This window comes from Narcine bancroftii, chromosome 7 (genome assembly GCF_036971445.1).
Source record: "Narcine bancroftii isolate sNarBan1 chromosome 7, sNarBan1.hap1, whole genome shotgun sequence".
Taxonomy (NCBI): domain Eukaryota; kingdom Metazoa; phylum Chordata; class Chondrichthyes; order Torpediniformes; family Narcinidae; genus Narcine; species Narcine bancroftii.
Window position 1 is genome coordinate 61,239,271 of NC_091475.1, and position 27,844 is coordinate 61,267,114.

Sequence of the window (27,844 nt, forward strand, 5' to 3'; positions counted from 1 at the left end):
TCATTGACATCCTATGTGATGACGCGTTACAGCGGTGGCTTCCTGTGTGATGTAGCGTTACAGCGTCAGCTTCCAGTGTGGATGTAGCATTACAGCATTGACGTCCTGTGTGATTTTGCATTAAAGTGTCGGGTTCCTGTGTGATGCAGCATTACAGCATCAATGTCCTGTGTGATGTAACAGCATTCATATCTTGTGTGATGTCGCGTTACAGCGTCAACGTCCTGTGTGATGCAGCATTACAGCGTTGATGTCCTGTGTGATGTAACAGCATTGATGTCCTGTGTGATGTCACATTGCAGCGTTGGCTTCTTGTGTGATGTCGCATTACAGCGTCAACATCCTATGTGATGCAACATTACAGCGTTGACTTTCTGTGTGATGTAGCGCTACAGCTTTGGCTTCCTGTGTGATGTAGTGTTACAGCACTGGCTTCCTGCGTGAATCCTTTTAGACCGATACCTTCACAAAAAGCATAGGCCCTGATACTACATACGTTGGTAGTATCAGACATGGGATGAAAGTGTCCCCTCCCCCCTCACCTTTCTTGCATTTACACAGGTAAGTGAAGCAGTTAAAAGCAGTTAACTCCAGCCTTTTAATGACTGTGTAAAAGGAGCTTTGTTTTTGCTATATAAACTGGGGCAACATGTTTGCAGTGGTGGGTTAACTACCACCTGGACCCCTAGGTTGAGCTTTAGTAAGGCCCCCCAGAATCGACTTTATGGGGGGGGAGGCATTCGCAGGCCATGCCTGCTGACCTAGTGATGTATCTAAGGAAAATAGTGCCTATGGCCAACACGGAAATTGTGACCATCTAAACACCTGACACCCATGTTTATCATCTCAAAAATACAAATCAACTCTCAATGCTGCAGGAATCTCCCAATGCATCAATTCCCACACCAGCCCAGCCACTGCCCCCCTTCCCCCCACGCAGCCACACCTTGTCCCTTCTGACCCCCTTTGCCGTTTCTTCCAGACCAATCAATGCTGAATGGCACAACTCCATTGCCTCGAGGGCCCAGCAGCGCCGCGACCATATGGTCCTCCTACATCCTTGCTGCTTCTGATCCATGCCTGGCTCATTTTGTCCCTCCCTCCTTGGCGGAACAATCGCACTTCAAGGGAATTTTTGCTGGGCCAAGTGGCGGCCCCAATCCGAGCCGTGACGGTGCAGGAGGCATCACGATGGCGCACACTACTGCTGCTTCTTCTCCTTCTCCCTCCCCTCCTACCCCTCGCCCATTCGCTGCTCTGCCAAGGCTGCATGTGCCATAGCCTGTTAGTGGATGTATGTCACCAGCCACCTGGTGATCGACTGGGCAGCAAGCCAATGGAAAGCAAGTTTGATGTCGGCCCAGCCAATGGGAAGCACAGAGAGGTGGGTCCGCAGTCATTCAGAGGTGCCCTGAGTCCTTGTATTAAGAGTTTATTTTATTTTATATTTATTTCAAAGAAGCACGATACAAACAGATTAAAACAATTTTATGAACATTGCCACAATCCATGCAACTGTATTTGAATAGGAAATAAAATTTCCTGAAGTGTATGGGTTATTTATACGTTATGATTACAATTGTTAGAATTTACGCTATAATGTCATTTGGGAAAATAATTACGTATAGAAGGCAGGTGATGACAGGCATACGCGTTACCCAGGCACTGGCACAGGTGGAGCGGTTCCAGCTACGTAGGGAATTATGGGCAACGAAGATGGCCATTGATCCCACATTTAGCTGCCGCTGCTGCTCTGTGCGGACGTGTTGTTTTTTTTTTAATTTCAGTGAATAGGTGAAAGCCAATCGACATGAGTGTTGAAAGCTACAAGTTGTTGCAATTTTAAAATACTTTTAATCTTGGGGCTGAGTTCCCTTTGGCATTGTTAAAGTAACATTTCTACTGTTGTTTGACGTCAAGCCCCGTTTACCCTCCGGGCCCCTGGGCTTCAGCCTACTCAGCCTAATGGTTAACCCACCACTGAATGGTTGGCCTTCGTGGTTAATGCAACGCATTTACAGCTCCAGTGACCAGGACCGGGGTTAAGTCTCATACTTTCTGAAAGGAGTTTGTATGTTCTCCCTGGATCTGCATGGATTTTCCCCAGGGGCTCCAGTTTCCTCCTACCCTTCAAAAATGTACTGGGGGTGCAGGTTAATTCACTGTAAATTGGGTAGCACAGGTTTGTGGGCCGAAATAGCCTGTTACTTAAAAAAAACTGTTATTTAAAAAAAATACGCTGTCTGACCTGCTGAGATTCTCCAGCATTGTTTTTACTTCAGTCATGACATCTGCAGACTTTTGTATTTTGTTCCTATTTATTTACCTCTCCAATCCCCAATCACTATAGCTCTCCTCTTCTCCCCCTTACCTTTTTTACCCTTCAAATAAGAAGTCCCAGAGACCTGAACACTACAATGTCCCTGATAGATTGCTCCCCCCACACCCTCACCTCCCCCCATCCCCATCACCCACAGTATCGAAAACAGTATACATTGTTGAGAGGAACAGCTACAGGGTACCTTGCACTGATTGCTTATTCCCCTACCCTCTCCTTTTTCTGCCTTTTGGTTGTGACTTTCTCCCTATACCTTCTGTCTATCACCCTCTCTGTCTCCCGAATGTTCCAGAGTTCATCCAGCTCCAGCTCCAGTTCCATAATCCAGTCTGGAAGGAGCTGGAGCTGGATGCACTTCATGAATGTGAAGTCATCAGGAACAATTGTGCTCTCCCAGATTTCCCGCATCCTGCAAGCGGAGCATTCCACTGCCCGAATTTCCATCTCATTGAAGGATCATACCTGACCTTATCTGTACTACGTCTTCAGCCTCTGCTCGCCAAAGCCTCTAAATCTCCACTCCGACACACTGCTCCACACTGGCCACTCTGCTTGAACTTCCTTCCTTTATTTTATGTGCTATCTATCTGTAGCCCAGACTTCAACCATTTGTTGCTCAATTTACCTTTTAAACTCTCCTAACTCAGAGGCCAGCTCCCGATACATATCAGTCGCTGAGTCCTGGATCAGCATCCCTCCACTGACCCTCTAACTTTGTTCCTCCAGTTTGCGGGTGGTCTCCGTCTGGCAGTGCACAAGACCATGTGGCTGGGCTGGTGTGGGAATTGGTGCATTGCAGACACGTCAGCAAGGGAATGGGCTTGGGAATTGAAATGGGTGGCCACTGGGTGGATCCCCGCCATTACAGTGGACAAAGCCCGAGATGCTCAGCGAAGCGAGCACCCAGTCAGCGCGCAGTCTCTCAAATAGAGAGGAGACCACAGCGGGACCACCAGCTGCGGTAGATGAGAGCTGCAGATCTGGTGAATTGCTCTGGTGGAGAACAGGTGTGGACCAGATGGGAATGGAATGAAGCTATTCTCTGGGTTGATTCACCTGAATAACCTTTCCCTGCGCTTTATTTTCTGCATAAAATAATATTGCATTGAAGCACTGAGTGGCTTCAGTATCATTGGTTTAACAGTTGATGATTTCCTGTCCACTTTAAACATTTAAATTAATTTAGTCAAGTGTCCTGTCAGGATTATCATTTTGATTGAGAACCGTGTGATCCAACAATTTTATCACGCCATTATTTTTAAATGTTTGATCAAACACAAGTATGTTCAGGGATAATGGCATTCAAGTAGTTATTCATTCACAAAATTATATTGTACATAAAAAGAAAATGACCTTCACAGGGATTAAGATGATAGTTTTGAACAAGTCTTCATTAAAATGCTCAGGCAAACCTCACTCATAATTTAAAATTCTGCTTTTAAAAGAAAAGTCATGGCAGTCACAAAGCCTTTTGCTGTAGCATTTAATGAAAAGAAATCAAGGACAAACCATATGCATTCATTTCATTATTTTTCAGTATCAATCTTGTCTCGCCTTTATGCAGATTGGTGGTGTTGAAAGATGATACCAAGTTGAAAAAGTGTCCCAATGTACTAACCACACAGGAAAGCTGGAATGTGCTCCTATTACAGAATACCTGATTAGTTGAGTTCCTTGAGTGAATGATCAGAGTGGTGACTGGTTCTGTTTTATAGACTTAGTGATTAATGATCCCAGAGGGAGATGGTGTCTGGACACTAACAGCGGTCTTCAGTGATTGGAATTTCAATGGACCTGAAGGAGATGAGATTCCTGTCAGCTTGCCAAGGCTTTCAAGAGTCACATTGTAGACATTCTGCATTTTCAATGTTACAAGAGGAAACCTCATGGTGGGTTGTGATTGAGTTAAAATCTAATTAATGAGTTTACTGAATCACAGTAATCAGTGGAATGACCAGGTGTTGATGTCCAGCAGGGAAATGAAACTTTAACCTCCACAACTCTGAGTGTGGTTCCTTCTGCAAACAATCCCTTTAGCAAACAATCAGGTACTGCATTTATAATGAAGCCAGAAGCTGAATTGATCTTGAAATTTGGCTGGGTCTCCATAGGCCTCAAAATATTAGCTAAGAAGGTCTCTCAAATCTGACGTGCTGGTGTATAATCTATGTCGACCACAAAAATAAGTTTACTGCTCCTGTGCTAGAGGTGATGAGATACACAGCTGAAATATTTGGTGATTTATAACCTAATGCCTTTTAACATGGGCATTTTCATGGCCTTCTTTCACATTATCAGCGGATTTGAACTGCTGCCGTTGGAACTTGGAGATGTCTTCCACTGCATTTTCATCAAGCCCTCCTTTCTTTGGAAAGTGGCGTGAAATACTGCTCTGTATTTGTAGAGAAGGAATGCAGGTTGGAGTGAAACAATGGATAAAGGGGTACTCTACATCTACACTCTCTCTAAGTCAGAAGCTTGTTCACCTGCCTAATGTTTCCATTTTCCCATTCATCATTGCATGCCATTTCAGCTCATTGAGTCTTGCACAGAACAACCCCTGCTACCCACTAATTTTGCCAGGAATCTATTCTCCCCACTTTCTCATTACTCTGGCCCCATTTTCCCTTCCTCCCCATCTGCACAGTTTTCAGTGGTAAAATTGACCCACCGACCCACATGTCATTGGGACAAAGAAACTCCACCACTCAGATGAAGACCTCCTTGTCAGAGTGTTCACAGAGAGGGGGAGAGGTTAGAAATGAACTCGGGTTACAAGAGGTGTGAGGCAACGGTTCCATCTGTGGTGCTGCCCTCTCATTGTTCTCCCATCTCACAGTGGAAAATCAGCCGGGTTCCATGTTGGGGAAGTCGTGTTACATTAAGCTCCATTTTTACTTCTCTTCCCATTTGTAGTGATGTTTGAACATTGGAACTCGGCATCAAAACGTTGACCCACACAACTGCTCGGCTGGCTGAGCACAGGCTCTACAGAGAACAAACACTGGCAAATAAATAAATAAAACACTGGCAACCTCCTTCCTTCCTGCACCTGTGAAAAGCCTCTCAGGACATTTGGACAAGGACAAAGAAATTTGAGAGGAATGGAGGCCAAACACAGGCAAACGGGGCTGGTAACTCACTAGTAATGAGGTCACGTGGACACGTTGGGCTTGTTTCAAAGCCTTTAACTCTTGGTCCCAATTTAAGGTGCTGTGTTGGCCTGACTTCCTCATGTAGACCTCAAGCTGCAGGGCCATTGAGGGAAAGGAATGATCTTCTTGGCAGGTGAAAGCCATCATCTGTTTGATGCCTGGCAAGTCCAAAATTGTTGAAGCAGCATTTGGTACTTGGCTCGCATTATAATTTTGCCACAGAATTATCACAACCCAGTCCTCACCAATACGGGCACGTTGTCTTCCTGCTATTTCTAGTGAATCACTTGAGCCCATTGAGTACTGTTTCTCTTTTTTGCCTGATTATCAATGTTGCTGACCAATTTTATTTTGGAAAAGGACTGATGCACAAGTGAAATTAAATCCAGTCTCGAAGGATACAAGGACAGGTGTTCTTGTCTTTGCTCACCCCAGCATCATTTTGAAGTAAAAGCCCCTTTAAGCCTTGCCACATCTCATCAATTCCACAGGGACGTGTTGTCTGTGGGTCTAAATTACAACTGGACTTTTGGGTAAGGGTGAATTCAAAATATAGACACCCCTGCTGTTCCATTATAATGGTGTCACATTAGCATTGCTGAAAAGCTGCAGGAACCCTGAGGTGGCAACGCTAGAGGACCAGCAGGTCAGAGAGTGGAAATGGGCAGTCAATGCTTCGATTCAAAACCCGATATCAAGGCGAAGATGCTGCAGTATTGTTATTCAAGTCACATTCAATCAGGACCTGCCTTCTTTGACAAATTGAGTAGTCGAGGAACCATATGAGACTGCAGCAGAATAACTACTTGGGTACAATTAATTTAAAGGAAAGCATTTGTGGACAACGCCAGCAACATGGGTTTGAATCTGCTGCCATCTTTAAGGAGTCTGTATATTCTCACTGTGGCATGCGTGGGTAGTGTTACCATTTGTTCCCACCCTCCAAAATGTGTGTGTAGGTGTGTGGGTGGATATATTGGGGTGTGTGTGTGTGTGTGTGTGTGTGTGTGTGTGTGTGTGTGTGTGTGTGTGTGTGTGTGGATATGTTGAGGTGTGTCTGTGGATATGTCGGTGTGTGTGTGTGTGTGTGTGTGATTTTGTGTGTGTGTGTCTGTGGGTGGATGTGTCGGGGTGTGGGTGGGTGTGTCGGTGTATGTGTGATTTTGCGGGTGGGTGTGTGTGGGTGGGTGTGTCAGTGTGTGTGTGATTGTGTGGGTGGGTGTGTGTGGGTGTGAGTGTGTGTGTGTGGGTGGATGTGTCTGTATGTGAAAGGTGTGTGGTGGGTATTTGTGTGTGTGTGTGTGTGTGTGTGTGTGTGTGTGTGGATGTGTCTGTATGTGAAAGGTGTGTGAGTGGATGTGTGGGTGGATGTGTCTGTATGTGAAAGGTGTGTGGTGGGTATTTGTGTGTGTGTGTGTGTGTGTGTGTGTGTGTGTGTGTGTGTGTGTGTGTGTGTGTGTGGATGTGTCTGCATGTGAAAGGTGTGTGGGTGGATGTGTGGCTGGGTGTGTGTGTGTGTGTATGCTTTGTACTGCTGTGAAAATGAAAAATAATATTAATGTTTCAAATGTACAACTTAATGGGAAACTGGTCACTGCAGATTTCTATTTGGGTAGTTTTTAACTTCTGAGTATAACATCTGGTGAACAAAGCTGATTTTTAAAATCACTTTCATTAAGAGGCAGATGTCCAAGTAAAGTGAACTAGATGGGGACTGAGGGTCTTCTGGGAGATCCATTGTTCTGTGCATAAACCAAGGCCAAAAGGTGATTGGTGCTCCCCTCTACTTGGAGTTGTCTGCCACCTTACATTGTGCAAATGGTTGCTGGTTTGTGGTGAGTCAGCTAAACTCTGAGAAAAAATGAGATACTTTCCCTCATTAGTATTTTACTTCCCTTGCTGAAAGAAATGTAAATCTGACCAGTGAATAGAGGTAATAGGGGTACCGAAGATGATGAGGAGCTTAGATAGCGTGGCAAATGCCAGAGGACATCATAAGGTGAGAGTCTGAAGGTAAACAGTAAGATTTTCCTCAGAGAATGTTGGGTGCTTGAAATGGATTGCTGGGCATGGTAGTGGTGGTGGCTGGTACAAAAGAGGCATTTAAAAGACTCTTAAATAGGCACATGGATATAAGAAAAATAGAGGGTTATGGGAGGGAAGGATTAGGTTGTTTTGGAGTAGTTTTAAATAGGTCAGCACAACATTGTGGATGAAGGGCCTGGGCAGTGCTGTAATGTTCAATGTTCTATGACTGAATTCTTCAACAACAAAGAAATTGTGAGAAACAGAAGTACCTTCACAGATTTCGCTCGAGACAAAAATTGAGAACAAAGAACATTTATTGTACAACAGTGCAAAGTTGGGTGCTTCCCCTTACCATGGGAATACACACAGATACTGGGGCTCACCCAACTTTTATACAGTTCATTTTAGTGTAGCAGTACCCTCCACCCCCCCTTAACATTTTTCTGCCTCCTGGATTGGTTTGGCATTTGGTAATTCTGTCTGCCTACTTGTAGTTTCTGTAAACTTGAAAGACCATGGGGTATCCTGTCTGGGTTCCATCATGTCATTGTCCTTATTAATGAATCTGCCTTTGTCCTTTCCTTATTCACAAATCTCAACCCCCAGGACTTACTAATTCTATATGCAGAACTTGCTAATTCTTTCTATCACTAGACCCTTATTCTATTATACTTGCGTAACCCTTCCTCACACTCTTATCGGAATTCATCCCTATTCAGCACTTACTTAACTTCTTCTAGTCTAGTCTATTATTCTTTATTTCATTCATACTAACTTTACTTCCTATAATCTATTATCTCTCACAGTGATTAAGGCCTATGAATCACAACTCTCAGTCTAATGTAGTTACTAATGTGGATGCAAGAAGATCATTCAAAGCAAGCAACATTTTCCAGATTATTAAAATAGGAGAAAACACAAAGCATCGTATTATTATGATACGATAAATCAGGGACTGTAAACCCGAACCCATTGATATATGATTTGTACATATAAGAACTGTGACTGCCTTGAGTGGGCGAACTTTGAAGATCTGACACATTTCTCATGATTCCCCGTGGCTGTGAGCTCATCAGGCATCAAAACTGTGAGGAAGCATCTTAATGAGGTTTTAAAGGTAAATGCCGTAATATAGGTTTCTCAAGGTCCATGCTGCGGTAAAATCCGGGTCCTGCCAAGAGAATTCAGTTGACGTTACAAATGTGAATCATAGCTTTCAATTCTTTAATATTGTGAAAATAGAATCCTCATTCTGGATGAAAATGTTGTTTTGGGGCTGATACCGAGAAAATTCTATGAATTGCTCTCACTTCATCCATATTCCATGCTCTGAAATGATTTATCATTTATCACGTTGATCGCAGAAGTAGATTTAAAAAAATGAGCTGCTGAAGAAACCCAGTGGATCAGGCAGCATCCATAATGGGTAAAGGAATGCTAACACTTGGTGCCGAGGTCCAGCATCAGGGCACTTCTTGACTTGCTAAATTCCTGCACTGATTTATTTTTGCTCCAGATTCCAGCATCTGCAAGCTCTTTCCAAAATGGCGAGGTATCATGCTCTAACTATTATTTAGACTTTACACTTCAGCATTTAAGCATCAGCTTTACAGCCAGCGATGAATCCCATTCCTCACTGAACTGCAGTAATGCTGGTCACACTTGGAATGCAGGTACAATGAACCAGAAGTCATATTTTTCCATTATTCAATGACAACCATTTAGTTGAACCATTTTGCTGAGTCAATAAAATATAGTAGTTTTTTTTAGCTTTTTGGTTCTGTCAGGATGTGTACACAATGACAATTCATCAAACAAAACAGTATTTATTGCTTGATATGTTGAGTTCAACAGAATGAGTGAAGTTGCTTTTTATTTGGAGAGATGTACATTCTACACCCAGATATAGCTGATTTCAATTACAATCATTTTGTATCTTCTTTGGCTTGGCTTCGCGGATGAAGATTTATGCAGGGGTAATGTCCACGTCAGCTGCAGGCTCGTTTGTGGCTGACAAGTCCGATACGGGACAGGCAGACACGGTTGCAGCAGTTGCAAGGGAAAATTGGTTGGTTGGGGTTGGGTGTTGGGTTTTTCCTCCTTTGTCTTTTGACAGTGAGGTGGGCTCTGCGGTCTTCTTCAAAGGAGGTTGCTGCCTGCCGAACTGTGAGGCGCCATGATGCACGGTTTGAGGCGATATCAGCCCACTGGCGATGGTCAATGTGGCAGGCACCAAGAGATTTCTTTAGGCAGTCCTTCTACCTCTTCTTTGGTGCACCTCTGTCTCGATGGCCAGTGGAGAGCTCACCATATAACACGATCTTGGGAAGGCGATGGTCCTCCATTCTGGAGACGTGACCAACCCAGCGCAGTTTGATCTTCAGCAGCGTGGATTCATTGCTGTCGGCCTCTGCCATCTTGAGCACTTCGATGTTGGAGATGAAGTTGCTCCAATGAATGTTGAGGATGGAGCAGAGACAATGCTGGTGGAAGCGTTCTAGGAGCCGTAGGTGATGCCGGTAAAGGACCCATGATTCGGAGCCGACCAGGAGTGTGGGTATGATAACGGATCTGTATACGCTAATCTTTGTGAGGTTTTTCAGTTGGTTGTGTTTTCCAGACTCTTTTGTGTAGTCTTCCAAAGGTGCTATTTGCCTTGGCAAGACTGTTGTCTATCTCATTGTCGATCCTTGCATCCGATAAAATGGTGCAGCCGAGATAGGTAAACTGGTTGACCGTTTTGAGATTTGTGTGCCCGATGGAGATGTGGGGGGGGGGGGCTGGTAGTCATGGTGGGGAGCTGGCTGATGGAGGACCTCAGTTTTCTTCAGGCTGACTTCCAGGCCAAACATTTTGTCAGTTTACGCAAAACAGGACATCAAGCGCTGAAGAGCTGGCTCTGAATGGGAAACTAAAGTGGCATCGTCTGCAAAGAGTAGTATACAGACAAGTTGCTCTTGTGTCTTGGTGTGAGCTTGCAGGCGCCTCAGATTGAAGAGACTACCATCCGTGCGGTACCGGATGTAAACAGCGTCTTCATTGTTGAGGTCTTTCATGGCTTGGTACTGAAGAAGATTGAAAAGAGGGTTGGTGCGATAACGCAGCCTTGCTTCACGCCATTGTTAATGGAGAAGGGTTCAGAGAGCTCATTGCTGTATCTGACCCGACCTTGTTGGTTTTCGTGCAGTTGGATAATCATGTTGAGGAACTTTGGGGGGCATCCGATGCGCTCTAGTATTTGCCAAAGCCCTTTCCTGCTCACGGTGTCGAAGGCTTTGGTGAGGTCAACAAAGGTGATGTAGAGTCCTTTGTTTTGTTCTCTGCACTTTTCTTGGAGCTGTCTAAGGGCAAAGACCATGTCAGTAGTTCCTCTGTTTGTGCGAAAGCCACACTGTGATTCTGGGAGAACATTTTCGGCGACACTAGGTATTATTCTATTTAGGAGAATCCTGGCGAAGATTTTGCTTGCAACGGAGAGCAGCGTGATTCCCCTGTAGTTTGAGTAGTCTGATTTCTCGCCTTTGTTTTTGTACAGGGTGATGATGATGGCATCACGAAGGTCCTGAGGCAGCTTTCCATGGTCCCAGCAGAGCTTGAAAAACTCATGCAGTTTGGCATGCAGAGTTTTGCCGCCAACCTTCCAGACCTCTGGGGGGATTCCATCCATACCTGCTGCTTTGCCACTTTTCAGTTGTTCAATTGCCTTATATGTCTCTTCCCGGGTGAGGACCTCATCCAGCTCTAGCCTTAAGGGCTGTTGAAGGAGCTGGAGCAGGGCGGATTTTTGGACTGAGCGGTTGGCATTGAAAAGAGATTGGAAGTGTTCTGACCATCAGTTGAGGATGGAGATCTTGTCGCTGAGGAGCACTTTGCCGTCTGAGCTGCGCAGCAGGCTTTGGACTTGGGGTGAGGGGCGGTACACAGCCTTTAGAGCCTCGTAAAAACCCCTGAAGTCGCCAATGTCCGCACTGAGCTGGGTTTGTTTGGCGAGGCTAGTCCAACACTCATTTTGGATCTCCCAGAGTTTGCGCTGAAGATGGCTGCATGCGCGACGGAAGGCTTGTTTCTTCTCTGGCCAGGACGGCTTTGCAAGGTGAGCCTGGTGGACTGATCGCTTCTTTGCCAGCAGCTCCTGGATTTTGTATACAGACTAGATTATTGCTGGGAAAAGTTTTCATGGTAAACCTCAACTTGAGGCTTTTGGAAAATGCTGTGATCCTGTTACCCTTAATTAAATTTTTGTTGTATCAAAGGCACAATTAAAATGAAAGTCTTCAAGAACAAAGAAGGCTATTGCATTACTAATTTTTTAACCTGATAGTGGTTGCAAAGCCATTGCCATAGCAACAACCTTGGTAGATTCATTGTGATACTGAGGTAAAATCTTTTGAATGGATTGTGAATTAGATGACTTTCAGCATTGAGGATCAGCTGTCACGTGAAGTTTAAAAAGTTACCTCATTGTGTTAGATCATCTTGGAAACTAAAGTTCCATCATTGCAGGTCAATGATAAATTGTTTACCACTGAATTGGCAGAAGTTACATTCCCCAATAAATATAACACAGCAAACAGATTTTCACTGACAACTCAAGATGATTTGTGGTCAGCCATCTATTAATCAATGTTTTGAGCTGAATTTCTACCAAAAATAATGTGATGAAATAATCAAAACCTTTGTGTGAATGTGGTGTTCATTTTATTCTAAAATTGTATTATGACATGGATGTGTGTTAAGGAAAGGCGTCTTTCTATTATAATATGAATTCCTCTTCTTTGTCCTTCAAAATTCAATATCATATACGCAAAAACATTTCCTTTGTGGCCTGCAAAAGCAAACAAAGGATTGTCACATAATCCAGTGCAATGATTGAAACAAGGAAGGACAGTCCCCTTAGAGATGCGGCGAGGCCGTGGATCCTCCAATGTCACCAGCCCTGCTGTTCCTGCCACCTCCATAGCAGCCCACCCCGTCGATCAGCAGTGAACATGAGCAGGCATATCCAAATTGCACCTCTAGACCCCTGGTTCTGGCTTCCCCAAAGATTTAGGCTGCTGCAGGGGGCCTGAGGACCTTCAAGAAGTCTGCCCAGTGGTGCTGACTGTAAAGAGTTTGTATGTTCTCCCCACAACTGTGCTCTGGTTTCTTCCCATGTTCCAAAGACATAGAGGGCTGGTAGGTTCATTGATCACACAGGCGTATTTGGGAAGCGTGGAATCATGGGCCGGAAAATCCGATTCCCATGCTGTATCTCCAAATTAAAGTGAATCCAGGACCTAGTTCACAGAGACCATTCACCAGCAGTATGCAGTTTTGTACTCTGAGTTCATGTGACTTTTCATATTTTAGTAGCTTGCATCTCCCTGCTACAGGTACAAGTTAATTCCAGTTGCATTGCCTTTTGGCAACTGCAGCAATACAAATGTCTGGTATTCTGAATGGAAACAGAGCTTCACTGTGCGATGATACTCACTTCCTTTGAGTGACTGTCGAAGCTGGGCTCCAGCATCTTGACAAGAACATTTGGTTGGGCTCAGCCTAGCTTCCAAATATTTTCTTGTTATTAATCTGCTATCAGGCATTTTGGAGAGATTTGATGTAAATTGCTCCAGCAATATTAATATTGGCAGATGATAGAAGATTTCAATTTCAATTTAAAAAAACATGCCCCTAAAAGAAGCTGAGCCATCATTCTGCAGAAATGTCGTGCTCATTGGAGGGAACATTCTCCTGAGACTTGCACTGTACCCGTTTTGTGGGTTAGACATAAATATGTTCAAGTGACAGTCATCATCCTCTATGATCTGCTGCCAAAGGCAATGAGTAAAGTTTATTTGTAAATGCATCATCCAACCAAATGCAACTGTGCTTGAAGCTTCTTCAATCATGAGGGAGTGAAGTCCCAGCCAAGAGAGGATTAGAGTAATGTTATTGCAGCTGTTGATGTGATCATACTGCAGCAAGATTTGGGAGATGAATATCATGTTGGACTTGACCCATATTGTTTGAACTTTCAACTTTTAACATTTAACTTTGCAGGATTCAACATATAAAAAAATATATAAATAGTATCTAAATAATAAACTAGCAGCTCAACAGGTTCAATGGTAATTCAGAAAGAGTTTGTACAGGGTCACTACATAATATCCAATCTCAGCATATACAAGTTGCATGTAGAAGCTGTACCTTGGATCACTCAAGGGTCAGGCTCCATTACAATGGTACAGCTGTCGAGCCGCATAACTTCGAAGCAATTAAGGCATGAAAGGTACTTGAACAATTGTTGCCTGTTACAAGTAAAGCATTTGAAATGATTGGAAAGCAACAACAGCAAGGGCCCAAGTTTTAAAGTTTAAAAACTGTTTTGATTTTTTAAGAACAAGTTTTCTTGCATTTGCTGCTTTAGCTTTAAAACATTTTGGAGTATATTTTTATATAGATTTTGAATTTTTCAGTCATAAACATTTTTTTAAAGACCAAATCGAGCTTGGATGTGCTGAGTCATACCTCTCAAAAAGTAAAAGGATGATCCCTTTGTCGATTTGTGGTTGAAGGACTCACACAAGCTGGTTGCTGGCTCATTGGAGCAAGGTATGGGAACTGCGGTACATGAGGGTGCTAACAGCAAGGAGGGCCCCGAAGGCCTCGAGCACTGAAGATTCCCTGATTGTGTTGGAGGTTCGGATCGGGAGCCCGGGTTGCCAATGGTTTGAACAGGAATCCATGCGGCTGCGGAGGCTGCATGAGTGCTGAGTTGGGGGAGGGGCAAACTCACTGACGTTCAGTGCTGGTGAAGAGACTCTTGTTGTCCGGGGAACCAGGCAATGCTTATGGCGTCTCTTTGTTTCCCTCATATAACCATATAACCACTTACAGCACAGAACAGGCCAGTTCGACCCTACTAGTTCATGCCATAACAAACCCCACCCTCCTAGTCCCACTGACCAGCACCCGGTCCATACCCCTCCAGTCCTCTCCTCTCCATGTAACTATCCACTCTATCCTTAAATGTAACCAATGATCCTGTCTCAACCACGTCTGCCAGAAGCTCATTCCACATCCCCACCACCCTTTGCGTAAAGAAATTTCCCCTCATGTCCCCCATATAATTTTCCCCTTTCAATCTTAAACCATGCCCTCTAGTTTGAATCTCCCCCACTCTTAATTGAAAAAGCCTATCCACATTTACTCTGTCTGTCCTTTTAAAAATCTTAAACACCTCTATCAAGTCCCCCCTCAATCTTCTACGCTCCAGAGAAAAAAGACCCAGTCTACACAACCTTTCCCTGTAACTCAAACCTTGAAATCCTGTCAACATTCTCGTGAACCTTCTCTGCACTCTCTCTATTTTGTTTCTATCTTTCCTATAATTTGGTGACCATAACTGTACACAGTACTCCAAATTTGGCGTCACCAATGCCTTGTACAATTTCATCATAACCTCCCTACCTTTGAATTCAATACTCCGATTTATGAAGGCCAACATTCTAAATGCCTTCTTCACCACACCATCTACCTGAGTATCAGCCTTGAGGGTACTATTTACCATCACTCCTAAATCCCTTTGTTGCTCTGAACATCTCAATAGCCTACCATTTAATGCATATGACCTATTTAGATTTGCCTTTCCAAAATGTAACGCCTCACACTTATCTGTATTAAATTCCATCAGCCATTTCTCAGCCCACACCTCCAGCCTTCCTAAATCACCTTTTTAATCTACGGTAATCTTCCTCACTGTCCACAACACCACCAATCTTTGTATCATCCGCAAACTTGCATATCCAATTCTCCACCCCTACTTCCAGATCGTTAATATATATAACAAACAATAGTGGACCCAGGACCGATCCCTGAGGAACTCTACTAGTCACCGGCCTCCAATTGGACAAACAATTTTCCACCACTACTCTCTGACACCTCCCATCCAACCATTGCTGAATCCATTTCACTACCTCCTTATTTATACCTAATGCCTCCACCTTTTTTCCTAACCTCCTGTGGGGAACTTTGTCAAAAGCTTTACTAAAGTCTAAATAGACAACATCCACAGCTTTCCCTTCATCAACCTTTTTTGTAAACCCCTCGAAAAACTCAATCAGGTTTGTCAAGCATGATCTACCCTGACAAAACCATGCTGATTACTCCCTATCAATCCCTGTACCTCCAAATATTTGTAAATACCATCCCTCAGAACACTTTTTATCAACTTACCCACCACAGATGTCAGATTCACGGGCCTATAATTCCCAGGTTTACATTTGGACCCTTTCTTAAACAGCGGAACCACATGCGCCACACTCCAATCCTTTGGCACGACCCCCGTGACCTGTGATATCCTAAATATCTCTGTTAATGTCCCCACTATCTGTCCACAAGCCTCCCTGAGTGTCCTAGGGAATATTTTGTCCGGTCCCGGAGATTTATCCACCTTTATCTTTTTCAACACAGCCATCACTACCTCCTCGGTTATCCTTATATGCTTCATGACCTCCTCTCTATTTTTCTTTACTTCAACTGGTTCAATATTTTTTTCCCTAGTGAATACCGAGGCAAAGAAATCATTCAAAATTTCCCCCATTTCCTCTGTCTTCTCACTCAGCCTACCCTCGCTATCTACAAGGGGTCCAATTTTATCCCTCACTAATCTTTTACTTTTAATGTACCTATAGAAACCCTTTGGATTTATTTTTACTCTGTCTGCCAAAGCCTCTTCGTGCCTTGTTTTGGCCTTCCTAATTTCTTTCTTAAGATTCCTTCTACACTCCTTGTAGTCCTCCTTCAAATTCTCAGCTCCCAGCTCTTTATACCTCTTGTACACCTCCCTTTTTTACCTAACCAAATTTCCAATATTCCTCGAAAACCAAGCCTCCCTATGACTTCCAGCCTTTCCTTTGATCCTCACTGGGACATACTCTGTACCCTCAAAATTTCTTTTTTGAATATCCTCCATTTTTCATTTACATCCTTACCTGAAAATATCCTGTCCCACTCAATACTCCCCAAATCCTTTCTTATTCCTTCAAAACTTGCTCTTCTCCAATCCAGAACCTCAACTTTAGGCCCCTCTTTGCTCTTCCCTAAAACTACCCGAAAACTAACAGAGTTATGATCACTAGACCCAATTTGTTCTCCAATATTAATGTCCGATACCTGACCTAGCTCATTCCCTAACAGGAGATCTAGTATTACACCATCCCTATTCGGTTCTTCTACTAATTGATTTAGAAAACAATCTTGAACACATTTAACGAACTCTAGCCCATCCAGCCCTCTTACTGTATAGTTATCCCAATCAATGTGAGGGAAGTTAAAATCTCCGATGATCACTACCTTATGATTCTCACACATATACGTTATCTCCCTACAAATTTGTTCCTCTAATTTTCTTGGCCCATTTGGTGATCTGTAATACATCCCTATTAGCACCCTCATGTCTCCTTCACCCCTCAATTCCACCCAAGCAGCCTCACTGGACGATCCCTCCAGACCATCCTGCCACCTCACGGCAGTAATGTCCTCCTTAACAAGCAGAGCAACTCCTCCCCCTTTTTTACCCCCTGTTCTATCACATCTAAAACAAATGTATCCTGGAATATTAAGTTGCCAGTCTTGCCCCTCCTGTAGCCAGGTCTCACTAATTGCCACAATATCATGACCCCAAGTATCTGTCCATGCTCTAAACTCATCTACCTTGTTCACTATGCTTATTAAATGTTTATTAAATTTTGATGTATGATTATCTGACAAATAAAATAAACCTTGAACCTTATCATTTGTTACACAGCTTATTGGCCAACTTTTCTCTGCCCCTTGATGAAAGGTTATTGACCAAATTATTTACCCTCTTCTCACTCCACGGATACAGCCTTTATCAGCTGAATATCCCACTACTTGAATTTTTCCACGATATTGTTGATATTGATTTGAAACTCACTTGTTGTGTCTATTTCTCTTTCAATCTAACTTGATTTGCAATGAAATAGAATTATTGTGGTTCCAATCCTGTGCTGTTCTAACACACAAGTTCATGTTAAATGGGTCTGTCACACTCCAGGAAGTGCTTTTGCAGTCAAATGCTTCAAAGACAAAGTTCACCCTGGGTTTCAGGTGGTATTGAATGACTTCCAATTTTCCTTTATTACTATTAAAAGGACAAAGGACTATTGATTCTAATTCAGCTTAGAATCCCGATATATTAAAACCATATAATGTCATTGCTCTGCCTGCTTGGTCCATTCCAAATGTGATGAAAATACTTTGGTGAATTTAGCATGTGATTGTACAATCTTGTTATTCTATTGTAGTAGACAATAATGAAGCAAAATCTGACTGCTTAGAAGATATTTTTTAACAGATTTGTTGCTGATATTGCAAACAAAACAGGGAAATTAATAACATTGAATACTTTTGCTCAAAATCTAAACAAGAATTAATCAGGATTAATCTCATATGGTTAATCATTTGTTTTCTTCCTTTAATAAACCTTGAGGTTGATATATTGTTGACACTTTATGACAAATAATTTACAGATTATTTCAACATTTATTTTGGGGAAAAACAAATCGGTCATTTTTTAACTAAAGAAAATATGATCTGAGGTTTGATTGCTACTGCTGTGTTACTGTTTGGTAAATCTCAGTCGGACTCTTTCTAACTGCGAAAGACCCACCAGTAAATTTGTTCCTTATACGTCAAATAAATCACATGGCCATCCTTCCGTCATGTGATTGGATTGATTCTTGAAGCTGCACATCCAATCAAAATTGCCAGTGATTAAAATAATATTTTGATGCGCAGTTTCGTACTAAACAAGGTAACTTGATTAGAAAGCACGAGTTGCTGGGCCAGACCTCAGGGTCATAGAAACTTTTTGGTGACTTCACTTGTTGAACATTTGCAGATGTTGATGTTCAATTTAATTGTCTCTTTCATTTTAAAATATTTTTATTAATATTTTACAATAGAAAAGTTGAACAATGTAATTATGAAAAGTGATACAAGACCAAGAAGATAAAAAAGTTACCAAAATGATCATAAGTAAAAGTTCCAAAGCACAATCATGATATTAAAATAGAACAAAGAAAATAAATTTCTAAACCTCTTCCCTTAAACAAGGTTGAATATTAGCATTGATAAATCAAAGTGGCGCAATCCTAGAGAGGGACAACAGAAAGCTAAAATTCCAGATTAAAATTGAATCTTAAGGTTATGGCAGTCATCTATGAATGGGCCCCATATCACTTGGAATTTAATATTTGAATCATTGATTGCATATCTACCCCCCCCCCCCCACCAAATTTAAACAAGGTACTGCCTGGATTGCAGTATTTAGAATACAAAGAAAGATTGAGTAGACTGGAGCGTAGAAGGTTAAGGGGGGATTTGATAGAGGTATATAAAATTATGAGGGGAATAGACAGAGTAGATGTGAATAGGCTCTTCCCCTTGAGGGTAGGAGAGATTGTAATGAGGGGTCATGTTAAGGGTTAGGGGGTAGAACTTTTGAAGTAACATAAGAGAAAGCTTCTACACTCAAAGAGTGGTGGCTGAGTGGAATGACCTTCTGGAAGAGATGGTTGCAGCAGGGTCAATTTTGTCATTTTAGAGAGGGTTGGATGAGTGCATGGATGTGAGGGGACTGGTGGGTTATGGAGACGGAGCAGGTAAGTGGATCTAGTGGAGTTCACTTAAATCAGTGCAGACTAGAAGGGCCGAGATGGCCTGTTTCTGTACTGTAATTGTTATATGGTTATGTAATGTCCTTTAGCCATTTTGCATGTATAGGTGAGGTATTAAATGTAATTTTCTGAATGAATGTTAACACCGTTTCTCTTTCTCACTTGCACAGGACCAGGATCCATGCGAGACTCAGGCACCGGATTAGCAGGCATCACCTTATCACTGTGGCTGCTAGCAGCAACTTTAGTTTGTCTAATTTACAAATGTTAATAATATGAAAGCTGACCACAAGGAAAGAGGAGATGATTTGTATTTCAACATGGTGCATGACACCGCACAAAAAAAAATGTATTGCTAGAAAAGCTTTTAGAATAGAATAAGGTCAAGAGTGTATTAGATACAAAAATGATTGACATTTGCTCACAAGTTCCAAATATTGTGTACAAAGAAACTTTTTCTCCTCTTTTCATTTTTCATGCGGATCTAACCCTTTGTTTTGGGTCTGAATGATGACTTAATCAGTGCAAAACACAACCCTGTATCCATTGGTGCCAAGTGACCCATTCATTATATTAAGGTTATATATTACTGGAGTAATAATGCGGGTGATGTGTGAAGCAAGCTTAGCATTCAATGTACTGATTATATATTAATGAATCACCCACAATATTTAGGCACACAGACACTGTTGTGCAGCAGTTTGGTTGAAAGGGTAAATTCTTGATGAATTTAATCAACTTGCAAAAAATACAATTTAGACGGTGGCCTCTTCAATGATGTGCTTAAACTAGTTTTAAAAAAATATATATGTAAAGCTTATGGAACACTTTCTTAACAGCCTGCATCATCTAACTTGCGTAAAACGATGCAGACTTAGACTTGCCTCCGACTCACCCATTCACGCACAAATGTGTTACAAAAGTAAGTTCCCTTTCTATTGGGCAAACGTCCATCTGATCCTGGATTTTCAACGCAGACAATATTAAAGAAAGTCATTTTATTTTATTGCAATTCCTACTTCTTGTCACACACTTATGGTGAAGATCAAGGGTTTTGCAAAGTACAGCTTTTATATAACTTGCAGTGGTTTAGGTAATGAATATCTGACTAATTTTAAAACTCAATGTCACAATGCCAATTGGAGTGTTTACTTCTAATACATAGTGCTAAGTGGATTTTAAAAAATCAATTTATTAAAAAAGGTAAAACATTCAATTAAACTTTTGCCCTTGTAAAATCTTGGACCATGTGAAAAAAAATGTATTTTTGATTTAAATAGGTGAACACAACAAAAATAAAATTGAACAGGTCATGTCCTTTAAAAGTAATAAGTCCTCTGAGGAGACCATCAGCTTTGATCAGAGAACGTGAAGAAATTAAATCAAATCTGAATGAGTATTATGTGGGCATTGGTCTGAACTTTGTGGACAGATGAATTAAAACATCATTGGTCGTAAACCTCTGCTTGTTAAATTTTAGTGTAACATACTAATTATAAAGATCGTGCACATGAACCAATAACTTACAACTAAAACGCAAGAGACTCTGATGATCTCTACGGCCCCAGAAGCATGTATGTCACTCCAAATTCATAAACATGAGACATGTTCTTGGAATGAGTACACAGGGCATCAGTTCATTAGGTCATCATATTTGCTTGTATTAAAGAGAAATAAAACAAGATTGCATTTCAGATGTTAAAAATGTTTTTTTTTTTAATTTACGTCAGTGTATGTATACAAGATGGGCGCCTGTGTGGAGATATGCCTGTGATGCTAGCTTTCAAACATGCTACTTTTCCTTGTGCCGATTAATTGCTCTGTACATACATAAAAGATGGCTTGGGAGGAGTTTCAGCATTTTGTCCCTCTTTAATCAGAACTAATATATTTTCAGTTTATAATGGTCTTATAACATGTCGTGGTGCACTGTAACTTTTTGAATTTTGCTATATAATCAGTATTTAGCATTGCAGTTCTAGAGATGGGTGTATTTGAGATAAAAGGTGAAAGAAAATAGATTTTTCATTCTTTGTGCAAAAGTAATTCTTTGCTGTGTTCAACAATAGGAGATTTTACTGGAATATTAAAACAGTTTGGAAAATACTAGTTCAACTTGTTTGACATAAGATTAGTCATATTCAAATGGTGATCACAAAATTTCTGCTTTAAAAAGTTTGGCATTGCACGAGCAGTGTAATGGATCAAATGTAACTTATTGCTGTAGGAGCTACACTCTCCAACATGCAACGATGAATATATTCATCAAACAGTTCAATTATAATCGCAAAGCACACAATGAAAATGTGCAAAAATCAATTTAAAACTCTTTCTGTAAAGTTTTCCCTGAACTGGTTGCTAATAACTTCTGACAGAACTGTAAAAAAAAAGCAAAAAAAAATTAAAAAGGTGTGTAGCTCCAATTTGAATTCAAAATTTTGATTTAATTCCAACGTGGTTCATGTTTTTAATGGTGTGATAGGTTGTTTAATACTTTGTAAGTTTCTTGGTTTAACGGTTGGTACGGATATGATTTTTGTGCAGCTTTCATTACAAATGGGATTACCATGGATACACCTCAGAAGCAACTTTGCCACAGCTTTTTCCTTAAAATAGAAACATTCTTCTTTATTTCCTTTTCTGCTTGGATAGCTCCGGCTGTGGCAGACCTCCCCTTCCTGATGGGAGGGCATGGCCATCAGACATAGTTTCCCTGTATGGCCTTGGTTTATCTCAGGGGTGACCTGCTGCCATCCCTCACAGAGTGAAATGTCTTGTTCCAATTTGTCAGAGAGTATTCCAAGAAAAGCAAACTGAAGGAATGGGAGCCTTTGGAATAACTTGATGGTGACTCAGTTGCACAACTTTCCCACCACTCCAGTGAGCATCCCAAATGTGCACATTATGTCCATCCCAATGCAGCACACCCAAATCATGTGATCTCAGTCAGCGAAGTCATCAATTGCTATTCACAGTGGTGAAATTAAAATACGCTGGGAGTTCAAAAGAAAAGCTTGCTGTATAGTAAGTCTGAATTTCTTTGGGTGTGCGTGAGAATAGTTACCAGTTCCATACTCTTCCCATTCTTTGTAATAGCAACTGACAATGACTAAAATAGAACTTTAAAAAGAATAGAACATGGAACAGACACCTGCAGCGCAGTGTTGTGCAGCTCCAATTAGCTTGAATACATCTGGGATTGTCTGAACTCGGAAGTTAAGCAGGCTCAGGACTTGGAGGGGAGGGGAACACCAGGTGCTACAGGTTTCTGTTGAGGGGCACTAAACAAAGGGGTGACTCTCTGTCTGCCTTACGGAAGAGAAATGTCAAAGAATTCCACATCTGTTACATCCTAAATGTGACAATATTACCTTTAATAAATAAGAATTTCCCTACTTCATAATCCTCTATTTTACTTAGTTCCATGAATCTATCCAATATTGCACCTGCTTCCACCATCATTGCCGGCAGCAGCACATTCCATGCACCAAATACTTTCAGTGTGGAAATACTTCCCTCCTACATTTCCCCGTCCCTACTCCCAAGCATGTGAAACCAGCGTAAGCAATTTCAGCCATGGGGATAAAAAAGCCTCTGGCTATCCACATGGTCAATGCCTCCTGTCGTCTTATAACAGGTCACCTCTGTCACTCCAAGGAGAAAAGAATACTCACCCAACCACATAAGGCATGCTCTCCCATCCAGGCAGCATCCTTGTAAATCTCATCTGCATGCTCTCTATAGCATCCCCATCCTTCCTATCATAAGGTGACTGGAATTGAACATAATATTCAATGTGGGGGTCTAACCAAGCAGCAACATTAGCTTATGGCTCTTGAACAGTTAATGAAGGCCAACACACCACACGCCTTCTTAACAACATAAAAGTGATTTTGTTCAGGCTTTCAACTTTAAGATAGAGTAATTAAAAAATGTTAATACTTTATTTCCACAGACATTGTTCACTGAAAATGTGAAGTGCACAAAGGGGCGAGAGGGACTGAGAAGGTCAGACATCATCCATAGGAAGTAAATGATAGCAGATATTTCAGGCCTAAGCCCTTGGTTGGGAGGGAGCAATCGCACAAGCTGAATCCTTGACTCCCTTTTACTTCCTATTGATGGTGAATGACCTATTGAGTTCTTTCAGCCCTTAGACCACAGCATTGACAGATTTTTTTTGCTACATTCATTGGATAAAAACGTATGAAATTATGCACAGGCCAAGATTTGTAACCTTTGTATGCCTGTTGCCTCCTTTATAAAATTAATATTCATAGTATTTTCGGGATCACCAAATCAGCTCAGCAACTGCAGACACAATTAGAAGGTATTACAATGTTGAGGCATTTGTTTTAATTTCCTGGTCACTCCTTTGAACTTGGGGACAGGGCAATTACCATTAACTTCAATTCGTAAAGTGTTATAGCCCAAGAGGATTTTATTATCAGGCACGATGAGTTCCATAGCACTCCTTAACAAACAGGTCTGTGAGATACTAATTGGCAGTAATCATTCGCTATCTCCTGAGATGTTCAAAACATATTTCGATCCAAAGCATAATTTGTCGGTTAAAAAAACAATCATTTCTGTTTATTTTCTCCTTTGTTGTGAGCAAAATATTGAATAACCGAATTAAGTGCCAACATTTTTCTTCTCGCCTTAGAAAGTATTTCAAAATGAATAATTTGACTTTTGTTTTAGTTAAGTTGTGGTGATGTTGTTTCTGGTGGTCAGCGATCCCATGATCCTCTGCTTGAACTGTGGAGTCTGTAAAGTTTTGTGATTGGAGGATTGTATTGTAAATATTTCTGTGCAACAGGGAATAAAGCAGGCCTGTAAAATGCAGAAAGTTGTTTGAAGCATGCCATGGCTGAATGAATCCTGCTAATGTCACACGTGAGGAACTTCAGTAAGGCTGGCAGGGATGGGTCATTTCTCAAAACTTCCTGACCTACCAACTCCAGTTCAATAAAACTACAATGATCATCTGACACCTTCGGACATCGGGATGATATCCCAAACCACTAAACTTGAACTGTCCAATCAAGTTGTGTGGTGCATAGGACACGGTCAGTGCCAAGGACAGCAGTGATTAGAATATCTCTTCACTGAAAGGTCAAAAAAGATCTAACTTTTAGATATTAAAACATGAAAGACAAAGGAGGCCTTAAGAGTGCCACAATATGTTTTTTTTTAGTATAACCATTTTCCCGATCAATGAGAAATAATGGGAGGAAAGAGAAACAATGCCAGCCCACAATTAAGGCTAAAGTTTTGTCAAACAAGTGCCCGTCAAAATTTAGAGTTGACGTCAAAAATGTTATTTGTATCTAATTAGGGAATTGAGAATGTCCAAGAAAGGGGGTGAGATGATTTGGTGCAAATGACAGCATGACCCAAGTGGAAACTCTCTTCAATCAAGTCCACCACTGGCTCAATTAGTGGAAGATATGGTTACGGATCATTCCATTTCCAGTCAATTGTGCTCCTCCTAATTCTAATAATCATCCAATGCTGAGGAGTTAAAGAAATGGATGCATTCATTGTAATTTAATGTTATGATTGAGCCGGGTAACAGGCCCTTCTGGCCCCACGGGGCAGTTAGCGCAAATGCTATTACTGCGCCGGCGACCTGGGTTTGAATTTGGCACTGTCTGTACGTTCACCCCAGCACTGCATCGGTTTGCTCCGGGGCCTCTGGTTTCCTTTTAAAATGTCCCGGGAGTTGTCGGTCAGGTGTATTTGGGTGGCATAAGCTGATGGGCCAGAAGGGCCTTCCTTGTTGGCCCTGCTGCGAGTCTGAATTTAATTTTCAAAACCCGCACCGTCCAAATACAACTAATTAGCCTGCTAACCCCATGCATCGTTGGAATACGGGAGGAAACTGGAGCCCTCAGAGGAAATCCACGCAGACACAGGGAGAATGTATAAGGTCCTTACAGATGATGCCAGTTTCAAACCCAGGTCACTGGCACTGTAACACAGTTGGCCTAACTGGTATGCTGACCTTAGATGCTCAAAAATAGATTTAGAAACATAGATATTAATCCATGGCTACATATTAGCTGCCAATTATGTCAAATTGTTCTTTTACAGGGTTATATCATGAAAGTTAGCTGGGATTTTTTCTCTCTCTCCAGTTACCAAATATTAACTGGTATGCCATTTTACACATATCTCTTGCTCATTGCTTTCACATGAGCCTATTTTCTCTTCCACTAACACTCTGAAGAGCCAGGTCAAAATGGCAGCGAACTGATGGGCAGCAGAAGATGGTGATGTTTTGTCGATCAGACAGACCAGTTCTAGCCACAGCTCTCAATAAATGAACACTGAAGATTAACTCAAAAGCAGTGAGAGATTGTAATCTTTGCAGTGGTATTTAGAATTTTAATCATCCTCGCTTCTATGCTACCCCCGGCCCCCACACACCACATCTGTGGCATTCTGGACCCTTTCATAGCAGAATCATAGCTAATCTGCCCTCTGGCCCGATTTCCCTCCAGCCCCGTAACCCTGACAATCCGCTTGGTCCAGAAATGGACAACTCAGCATTCGTTCTCTGAGGAAGACTGCTTCAAAGATTTGCAGTCTTCAGGGAGAAATTGTCTCAGACTTAAATGGGATTTCCCACACCAGGAAGCTGACCTCCAGGTGTAGATTTCACCAGAAATGGGAACATCCCCGCATTTTCTACCGTGTGAAGTTCCTGTAAAATCTTGTTTTGGTAAGATCCCTTCTCGTTTCATCAACTTCGAGGAAACTGTTTATTCTTAATGAGACGAATGCAGGAATGCACGACCTCCAAGGCAATGATATATATCCATCAACAAAGAGATACAACTATAATGTTACTCCAACTCGCGAACTAATTATAATGCAATAATCTCCAATGTGCTCGAGGTTCAAATATGCAGTAAATTAAATATATTCAAACTATAAATGAACCCAAACCATTTACTCCCTGTCTGACCAATGTAGCGTGCTTCATGGATGGCTTGGTTCAATTGACAATCTAACTATGTTGGTTCCCTCATCCCGAGAATCTACAATTCCTCCTCAATCCTTCCCATTGACTTTTCCAAAAAACTGCTGAATTAAAGCCTCAGTAATGCCACACAATTTCTCTGAAGGCCATCCATGCCCATCAACTGACTTTAACACACAACACCCCCAGATGCAATGCCTACACATCCCAAATGACATGCAACAATCACGCATTCAAATGAATTCCTGCAATCTTTGTGCTTGCCCGCCATCGATTTGTGTTGTGTTTTGCACAAACTCTTCTCCAAAAATGAAACTAGACATTTAAAAGTGTCAGGGCAGTGAGGAGAGCGACTTCAGGGGGAGGAAGACAACTCCCAGAAGCTGTTGATGAGACTTGATTGGCATTGGCACCAGTGAGTTGTCAGGAGGAAGGTCCTCAGTGCCCAGTGGCATCGGAAACCTTACTGGGGCATCAGCTAATCAGCCTTGTAGACAATGGCTGCCGCTCTTTCTCTCTCTCCTCCAGACTGAAAATCCCAATCTTGCCACAAGTAAGTTCATGATCTCGTGCAGCACGTCAGCATGAACAGCCCAAAACAGTTGTAATGAGATATTTTTGAAAGAAGATCAGTGGCAGCATGTAATCAGCCTGGATGTTCCTGTAAAGAGGAATTGTTTAGTGAGACGAGGGTTTCAGTGAACCACTGGAGTTAAACAAGAAAATCTGCAGCTGCAGGGTTGCCTTGCTGTATACTCAGATGCTGGAGAACCTCAGCAGGGCATGGAACATCCATAGGAAAATAAAGGCAGTCAACATTGCAGGCCTGACTCTTTCATTGGGAATGTGGAAAAACAGGTAGCTAACTGAATGGAAAGGTAGGGCGAAAGAGAAGGCTAATGTTAAGGGTGAGAATTGGAGACAATCTCCGTGGTTGGGGATTCATTATGAAATTAGTCTTTCTCAGAGCGAATTCTTTCAACAAGGTGAGGCTGTCACTTCTCCTACCAAGCCTTCCTGGTCCTCTTGCTTCCCGGCCTCTCACACGCAGCTGGGTTGACTCCAGCCCTGCACACCTCACTATGCCTTGTGGCCCACTGTCCCTTCAGATTGATGCTGGGTCACACTCCCAGTTCCTGCAGTGAGCTGCTATGTTAGTTTATGGGCTTGGCCACACATCTGGCAAGCTTGTAGGCAGTGCCTGGTCAAGCTTCCCCAGTGTCAGCAGTTACAGAAACAGCATCCAAATAATGTGATGCACCCTGGAGAAATGTTGATTGGCAGCTGTCTTAGTTGCATCCTAGTGCTATGATACATGGTGATGGAGTGGAGATGCTTTAACCAAATAGTGAAGCAATCTGACATGTAAATAGTGCATAGAACTAACTTGCCAATACCCTGAAGCCATCTCTGAAGTGACTGAATATGGCAAAAGCAACCTTTTTATAATCCTGTTTCAAGGGATCAGTGCCTATTGCAGTATAAGTAGGGCCTAGATATAATCCTGAAAATGCACAGCAGCATGGGGGAAGGAGGGATCAGTTCAGCAGAATCTATATATTTTTTTAAAAAACCTATCAATTTTTGAGTTGATTTAACCTCAATTTGAAAACAAGGGATATGTCCGCTGGTTTATAGCTGTTTCTCATTT

The 27,844-nt window shown here is 42.0% G+C and overlaps 1 protein-coding gene and 1 long non-coding RNA gene across 9 annotated transcripts in view; both read left to right on the forward strand.

Moving 5' to 3' along the window:
- LOC138738963 (limbic system-associated membrane protein-like) overlaps window positions 1–24,939 on the forward strand; it is a 1,544,776-nt gene extending 1,519,837 nt beyond the window's left edge. For all 8 annotated transcript variants that reach the window (XM_069890213.1, XM_069890212.1, XM_069890209.1 and 5 more), the window contains one exon: window positions 19,373–24,939. In XM_069890213.1, the coding sequence (XP_069746314.1) occupies window positions 19,373–19,473 (101 nt within the window). In that variant the 3' untranslated portion in view covers window positions 19,474–24,939. The remainder of the gene's footprint in view (window positions 1–19,372) is intronic.
- Window positions 376–5,855, forward strand: LOC138738965 (uncharacterized). The gene is made up of 3 exons (XR_011341907.1): window positions 376–561; window positions 4,054–4,227; window positions 5,255–5,855. It is a non-coding gene; the product is annotated as an uncharacterized lncRNA (long non-coding RNA).
- Window positions 24,940–27,844: the final 2,905 nt, after the last annotated feature.